The sequence below is a fragment of the Guillardia theta genome, assembly GCF_000315625.1.
Source record: "Guillardia theta CCMP2712 unplaced genomic scaffold GUITHscaffold_19, whole genome shotgun sequence".
Taxonomy (NCBI): domain Eukaryota; class Cryptophyceae; order Pyrenomonadales; family Geminigeraceae; genus Guillardia; species Guillardia theta.
In genome coordinates this window covers 598,121-606,076 of record NW_005434655.1, presented here as the reverse complement: position 1 = coordinate 606,076, position 7,956 = coordinate 598,121, and the positions used below count along the sequence as shown (strand labels likewise).

The 7,956-nt window shown below is 50.1% G+C and overlaps 2 protein-coding genes across 2 annotated transcripts; both read left to right on the top strand.

Annotated features, from left to right (window-relative positions):
• Positions 1-286: 286 nt before the first annotated feature.
• On the top strand, positions 287-1,868 carry GUITHDRAFT_93489 (hypothetical protein). Its single transcript, XM_005836054.1, has 2 exons — positions 287-1,548; positions 1,613-1,868. The coding sequence occupies exons 1-2, from the start codon at positions 691-693 to the stop codon at positions 1,823-1,825; spliced, it is 1,071 nt and encodes a 356-aa protein (XP_005836111.1). The 5' UTR covers positions 287-690; the 3' UTR covers positions 1,826-1,868.
• Positions 1,869-2,681: 813 nt separating this feature from the next.
• GUITHDRAFT_105209 (hypothetical protein) lies at positions 2,682-6,375 on the top strand (the record flags this gene model as incomplete). Its single annotated transcript, XM_005836053.1, has 13 exons — positions 2,682-2,843; positions 2,892-3,363; positions 3,411-3,532; positions 3,586-3,918; positions 3,968-4,270; positions 4,319-4,363; positions 4,500-5,108; positions 5,158-5,280; positions 5,323-5,538; positions 5,584-5,691; positions 5,740-5,938; positions 5,992-6,113; positions 6,157-6,375. The coding sequence occupies 13 exons, from the start codon at positions 2,682-2,684 to the stop codon at positions 6,373-6,375; spliced, it is 3,033 nt and encodes a 1,010-aa protein (XP_005836110.1).
• Positions 6,376-7,956: the final 1,581 nt, after the last annotated feature.

Below are 7,956 nucleotides of genomic sequence, written 5' to 3'. Positions count from 1 at the left end.
TACTACAGGAGGACTACCAGGTTGAAGGATATGCATACAGAAGTATTAATTTCTCCTACAAATATTATAATAAAAGTTTTAAATACCAATTATTTCTGAAGATATTTACTTTTAATATCCCCTTTTCAAGAGCTGAGGAATATTTCCTCCACCTACAAGCTAGGGTCCTGAGTACAAGCGAAGATAGAAAACAGAGCATATTCAGTACAAATCAGTCAGTCAAATCTGTAAAACTCAATTTATGAGAAAACAAAAACAGTTTTAATCCCTCTACAATCTTAAAACTACATCCACAGGCGCCCAATGGCGGTTCCCCTGTAGACTGGACACCTTGGGTGGTATTGCGCTGATCGTCACTTATTCATCTCTTGTCTGTTCTTTTGGGTTTCAACCTCACTCTTTCCTTTACTCACATACTTTGTCTCACTCTTACCTCCATTCTTGCAACGCGATTGGAAACTTGGGCTGTTCTGTAAGGTTGCTGCTGTGGCAACTATCGGCGACAGTGATGCGCAGTCAGCTGAGCCTTCCTGTTGGACCTATGTCAAGGCAAGCAAGGCAAGTAATCTCTTGAAAGTTTCTGTGGCACTGCTGTTTTCAATCTAAGTCTTTCGACTATGTTTGAAACGAATTAAGAGGACAAGGACTAGTGTGTAATAAGCTTTGCTGATTGAAAAATCAAATCCAAGAATGGCTAAAACCGACGATGGAGAGTTTCAAAGAGTCAATGGATTTGAAAGGCCGTTTGATACTCTGCAACTACTTTCATGGATCATGTTTTCATTTATGGTTTTCTCGTTTTTCCTGGTTGTGATGCCTTTGGAGGAAGATAAATCACGTTTGATAGCAATTACTATTGTTTATGCTTTATTGCTACTTGCTGTTGTCTTATTAGCTGCCAGAACATCTGCTCTCAATCCCGTGGACAGAACTATTGATGAGAAGCTACAAGCAACGCCAAGAGACGTTCCAACGGGAGATTTGCTCTATTGCAGTTACTGCAAGTGCAAGGTTCACAAGAGGAGCAAGCATTGCCGACTCTGCAACAAATGCATAAGGAATTTTGATCATCACTGCAAGTGGCTCAATAATTGTGTGGGGTCTGTCAACTACCCTCCTTTCTTTATGCTGATATGCATAACTTTTCTTTTCACTCTCCTTCATTCGGTTTGGAGTTTTGTAATTTGGAAGAGATTGTGGGACGAAAGGAGCTCAAAAGCCTACTTTTATGAGTCTTTGCAGTACTTCCGAGGGTCTTCGCACACTGGACTTCTCGTCTTGGTTTTCATTTCATTCGTTGCAGCGGCGATTGCATGCATCCTGCTGCTGCAGCTGGTTCTGTTCCACATCTATCTCCAGTACACCGGGATGTCTACGTACGATTACATTCTCAGTCGGAGGGACAAGAAGACAAGGCAAAAGAACTTACGCGAAGCCAAAAATAAGATCGTGCCTGTCAGCGAGAAGTCCAATCAAATCCCCAAGATCCAAGAAGTCGAGGAAACTTCTTGGGATCTCGCTGAGATGCAAGCGGCAGAGAACCAGGCGGTGAGCTTGTTGCGATGTGTTGTCGGATAGTCCTGAGCGCGATGCTGACTTTGTGATTGATCAGAAGGGTTACGAGCTGCCGACGGAGAGGAACAGAGGGAGTGGGCTGGAAGGGGAAGGCAACAGACGACAATCTCTGCCCGCGAAGTTAAGTCCGACGGTAGCCTCGGAAGAGGAAACGGCCCGAGACGAGGAGGAGAGTCAAGCTGCGTCAAATTTGCCAAAGGAGAAGAAGCTGGGAAAGCTGCGTCCTTTGCCTGTAAAACTTGCGAACTGATCCGAACTAAATGTGATTGAGGATTAAAGTGCATGTAAAGTAATCATCATCCGATGATCTGAGCCGCGAGCCGTGACGCCGCCGGGTTGCAAGTGAGTCAGAGGTCTCAGTTTCCAACTGTACTATCATGGCAAGCTCAGGTCACGGACTCGGGAGTTCACCGTGCCCGACTAAGCGGCAGTGCCGGCCACGCCTGCCCGGCCGGCGGCCCGCCAGTCACCGGATCGTGGAGGACAAGTTCTCAAATTGATTTGAATCGAATTTATTCGCCTTGTGCGCGCCATGGAGCCATTCACCAGCTTGTTTCCAAGTGGGGATGGCGGAAGGAAAGGAGGAGACGATGGCGAGGAGGGCAGAGAGGGGAAGAAGGAGAGAAGAAGACGACAAGAGTAGGAAGGAGGGAAGAAGAAGGGGAGGAAGAGAAGAAGGGGAGGAAGAGAAGAGGAAGATTGGGAGAAAGATATCAGAGGGGACGAGGTGATGAGTGAGCAGGAAGAATCGCCATTGGAGGACCCCGATGCGATCAGTGACCCTAACAAGACGCTAAGGGAGAAGAAGAGGCAGGAACGCGATGGCTACAGACAAACTAGCTCATGTGTAGTGAACAGGGGTCAATTAAGGACATCGTTGTCAAGAATCCAGTGGGAGGGCGGGAACGAATAGAGCATGAATGGGAGAGGGAGGGAGGGAGGGAGGAGGGAGGAAGAGAAGGGTAGTGGTGGTGATGGTGGTTGGTGGTGAGTGGAGCGGAATGAAAGAGGTTGGACGGGCATGGGAGGAGGTTTCCTGGGTAGAGACTGAGAGTTCCAACAGATGTGTGCAGTTCTACCGTCTAAAGCGTCGTAGTGGGAGGACGATGCCTATCAAGACGATCTCCAAGGAGCTTGTGAGGGAGATCTCCGCAAGTTATCCAGACCTCAAGGTCCTCAACCTTTCAAGCAATGAGTTAGTCAAGATCGAGAACCTGGAGCCCTTGACGTGCTTGACGAGGCTGAACGTGTCGTCCAACAAGATCCTGGTGAGCGATCCCACATGCTTCTCGGTTGAGTGAGCATGTTGGTTGCAGGTCCTGAACAACTTGTGTTCTCTGATACACCTGAAAGAGTTGTATGCTTCGAACAACCAGATCACATGCGCAAACCTCGAAGGATTGGCAAGCCTGGAAGTGTTGGACCTCAACTCGAACAGTGTCGAGCGGCTAGAGGATTTGGTGGGCCTCGGTGCACTTCAGAATCTCAAGTCCATACTGCTCGATGGCAATCCCGTCGTAGACTCCGCCGATTATCAGCAGTTCGAACAATCTCGCTTCCAACGAGTTGTCGAGCACTCTGAGTCCTTTGGCGAGGCAGGAGACTTTGCTTCAGCTGCCACCAGCGAGAACAAGCTCGACGATGATGACAGCTGCATGCAGTGGAATGCTCCTGCTCTGAGAAGGCGTGTTGAAAGCGAGGGATTGGATGTCCAGACAAGTTCTCTTGTTCAGATGAAGGCCAACACAGAAGACTCCCCTCCGTGCAAGTGTGAAAAAGGATGTCAAGGTGAGCCGGACGGCAAGAGATGTTCCCTTTCTCACTCGTGATTGCAGCGCGTTGGGAGCAGCATGATGTCGGCTGTCAGGCAGACGTCAACGACGAACAGGTTCAGAGGATGGCGGAGAAGAATGATCAACTTGAAAAGGCCCTTCTCCACAAAAGTGAGCTCTGCAACGTAAGCCCATCCTTGTGCTCGCTCCCCAACCTCTCATCCTCCTGCCACTGCAGACTCTGGAGGTCAAACTTGAACGATGCAACCACGAGCTCTCGTGCGAGCGAGCCAGGGTGCGGAGCCTTCAGTCCGACGTCTCTCAGCTGGAGCAGAAGCTGGAGGAATGTGACAAGAAGGTAGCTGAGCTGTCCTTGGCCCTCAAGGAGAAATCGTCGGAGGTGCGAATGTCAAAAGTCGTTGCTGTTGGATACAAAATTGAAGCCATGTGGCAGATACAGAGCCTGAAATCCTACATCTTTACCAAGGGGGCTGAGACTGAGGAGCGATGTGAGGACTCGTCCTCCTGTCAGAACCGAACTGAGGAGCATGGGGAGGTGCTCGTGAGAGAGGTACGAGCGAATGCAGGACGCTTTCAAACTTGCTGACGGGATGATGCAGGACTGCGATGGTGTGCAAGACAGGATTCGGCTGTTGGAAATGCAACTTGAAGCCAATCAAGAGATTTTGAAGGTGCAGGACAAGTGGATGTCGGAGTTGGAGAGGAAAACAACTGAAGTGGGCAAGAGCCGCGGATGGAAAGGCGAAGAAACGCGGGATGTTGTGAATGAGTTCTGCACAAAGATGGTCAAGGAATGGAGAAGCCAAGTGTTTGCAGTGCTGTTGGAGTTGAAGGCAAGGGAGAACACTTACGAGATCGAGAAGGCAAGACTCGTCAGGCAAATCGACGAGATGACTGATGAGGTGGGCGAGGGAGATGAGGCAGAGAGTGTCTAACATCGGAATGATCAGTTGACATTGCAACAATCTCAAATCGAGAAGTATCAACAACGAGAGGTATGCCGTCTCCTTCCCTCCCCCCCCCCTGCTACTACTGCTACCGTACTCCTCCTCCACACCTTCCGTCTCTGCTCAGATTGCTCGGCAATCATCAAGAGGCCACACTGAAGACTCTTCTGACACTTCTTGACAGATCTCGCTCAAGGCGGAGGCGCACTTGCGGTGTCAAGAGAGAGATATGGAGAGGCAGAGGGTTGCGACCGCGGAAGATTCCTTGACGAGGATGAAGAGAAGCATCACCACTTTCGAAGAGCAGCATGGGGAGGTTGCTTCAACCCTGCAAGCTTTGACCTCCATGTTCAGCAAGATGCACGAGACGGGTGAGCGAAGCAAGAAGAGCAGACCGAAGAAGTATCGAGACGAGATAGAAGCGATTTTGGCGACCTGCCGCGTGTTCAGCGAGCTGGACGGCAAGTTGACGTCGTTCACGCAGAGGATCTGCTTCGCTTCCCGTCGCATTGCTGTTGCTCAAGGTCTCTTCCGAGCCAGAGCGCGAAGATGGTGCGCTCCTCCAGACCCCGAGCTTCATAGGCCCGTGAACAAGAGCAGGAGTCAATTGGCTCAACATCAGGCTCCTGGTCCGGTCGAACCCGCGGCAGTTGTAGTGTCGGGCAAGTCAGCTGGAGCGCGGAGGGACTGCATGAGCTGCCTGTCACTTGATGGAGAAGTGAAGCGACTGCTGGACGAACGAGAGAAGTTGACCGGGTTTGTGCAAACAGCCGACGCGAGGACGGCAAGCAAGGTCCTTGTCTGTGATGGACGCCATGGCCCCGAGTTGACGGGTGAACTAGGTCAAGGAGATGCAGGAGCTGATGTCGAAAGAAGCCGAGCAAGTCAAAGAGGAGTTGGAGAGGGTCAAATCGTTGTTGAACGAGACCTCTCTGCTCTTGGCCGACGAGCGTCAGAAACTCTCGGTGAGGTGGTTGTAGATAACATGCCGTCTGAGGGCCTTTCAGGCTTGTGAACAGTGCGGGCTGGAGAAGGCGGAAGAGATCCAACGGCTGGCAAGAGAGCTGGCTGAGATGAAGATCTTGCTAGAGGCCCAGCGGGAGCAGGCTACCTTCGACCTCAACAAAGCGCATGAAGTTGCTGAAGACTCACTGAGAAGGCTGAAGAGCGAGAACCTGCAACTCCAGAAGGAGAACGGGAAGCATGTTGTGCATATCCGACAGGTTGTGAGTGTCACTTCACTACATGCCCGTAAGCACCTACACCAGGTCGAACGACAACTCTCCTGTCTGCAGGAGAAGACAGACAAGGAAGACCGACTGAAGTTGTCGCTCATGGAGGACAGACTCTTGGAAACCCAGGAGGCTCTGAAGGAGGTCTGCTGAACTCGTGCCTGAGCATGTTTGTTTGATACTTGAGCTTAGATGAGGAAGGAGAGAAACGCAGCAATGGCCACGTTAAGGAGGATGCAAAGGGAGGATGAAGCGAGGCGATGGCAAGGGAATGACAGAGGGCTCCATCGACAAGTAGCAGACGCAGAGCTTGAGTCTGCTCGTCGACATTCTCCGAGCGAGCGGAAGGACCAAGCAGTTGAGGCACAACAAGTTCTCACTCAACCGCCTGGTATGTCAACTTACCGTCGTTTGCTCGTGTTAAGTCAGTTTTCTGCGATACAGAACAAGTGTCGGGACACGACGAGCGAGCTACAGCAGCCGCCTCTACTGCTCCTGCTCCTGCTCCTATTGGGGGTATACCATCAGCCAAGACAGCAGCACGTAGCGAAGAAGTGGAATCCAAGGTGCCGCCTGACGCCATGGTTACCTCCTCTGACACAGCTCCAGGCTTGCTCCCTCCCATCAAGCTCCAAGATCTGTGAGGAAGACGTAGAGGAAGACGTAGAGGAAGACGTAGAGGATCCGCCACCCCATTCGAAGCTTCCTGATGACTCGATCCTGTCAAGTGATCCCACGCCTCAACGCCACAAAAGCGGAGCGAGTGGGAGCATGGAAACGAGGCTTGAGAGCCTTGCAGCGACCGCCAAGCTGCTTCTGCTGGATTGAAGGCTGAAGGAGCCAAGATAGGTTGATATTGGAGCGGGACGACAGGAACTCTTATCGACACGGAGTCACTTTGGACTATATTTTGGGTAATGTTTCAAATTTGATTTAGTTAGATTTCAGTATAAGTACATCGTTATCATATCCACAGGTGGATGCGTGATTGTGCTGTTTGTTGTGTCCGAGTGAGATAGGTCTCATAGAATTCGGATCAAGAAGATCATAATGTAGGCCAGGAGGATCAGCACAAGGAAAACTTGAAACAGAATGAAGTATCGGCTTCGCGAAACTGAGTAATTTACCTGGTAGTACAGTGAGGAGAACGACTGAGTCTAGATAGAATTAACTCACCTCTTCCGCAGCATCTGGTGGATTTTCACGGGGCACAGGAATTTTCAAACATGGAATCTACGTGCTTGGATTACTTCATGCGCGCATGTACAACAAAGGTGTTCACCTCTGACTTGCAAACTGGACAGAAAGACTTGGAAAAATCCGAATATTGTGTTCTCAACCATCTGCAACGCGAAGATCAGATCTGAAAAAATTGAAAAGATGAACATAAGATAACAAAAGAAGCGCTAGCGCACACAACCCATGTCGTACCTTTGAATACAGCTTCGATGGAAAAAATGTTGGCAATCCAGTTTCACGATATCTTGTTTCAATGAGAAATCATCCAGACATACAACACACTGCGATGAATCCATTTCCGATGGCTGAAACCACCATTCTAAGCCATGCAGAACATCTATCAGACTTGTACTCACATCATGTGGAACGATCTTCAGGTTTGCTACGCAGATGTCGACATGTGCGCTGAAATTTATCGCCAGCCTTCAAGGACCAACATGTCAGTCTTTGACCAAATTCCCTGTAACATTAAGTACCCAGCATGGATCGAATGTCCAAGTATTCTTGTAGGCTGCAAGAGCACGCAATCAGGTTGCATTGAAAAACTAGGAATCTGATCCCAGTATACATACCTGCACTTCTGCAGGGGAAGTCGAATTCGCAGCTTCATCTTCTTCAATCGAAATGGCTACTTGTTCGCTAGTTTCTTCTCTCTTTTCAGTTTCCGCGTGGGTGATAGCTGGCGAAGCTTCCTCCATCCTTTGAGGATTGTGGGATGGAACCAAGTCTGTTCAATCTTTGCCCTGGTCACTTTTCCAACGTGAGCACAGGAGACAGTAGGCAGTAGAGGCAGGATCGAAAGCAGCAGACAGTAGTAAGGCCTTGTAGACGAATAGCAGGCAGAGTCGTTCAGATCTTCACTTGCAGAACGCGGAAGGGCACGGGAAGGGAAAGGTGGCAAGGGGAGGGGAGGGGAGGGGGAGGACCTGAAAGTGACTGTGTAGTAAGGAATAGTAAAATATCTCTCAAATAGGGGTGATTTTGATAGGAGGTACAGGGGTGGTTTCGGGGGTACGGCAAAGGACATGTGTTCTGTTCGTATCTCGTGGGAGGGTGGGTGGTTCTCTAAGAGTGGGAAGACCCTGATAGGAGGTGATGACATCAAACGTGGGGCTGACGGAGGGGGTGGGGGTGGGGAGATTGTGGGGTGCAAATGACCGTAAAAGGGGT

Coding starts and splice junctions, on each gene's coding strand:
- GUITHDRAFT_93489 (XM_005836054.1), top strand. CDS start 691: ATGGCTAAAACCGACGATGGAGAGTTTCAAAGAGTCAATGGATTTGAA. Junction 1,549..1,612: donor AAGCGGCAGAGAACCAGGCG/GTGAGCTTGTTG, acceptor GTGATTGATCAG/AAGGGTTACGAGCTGCCGAC.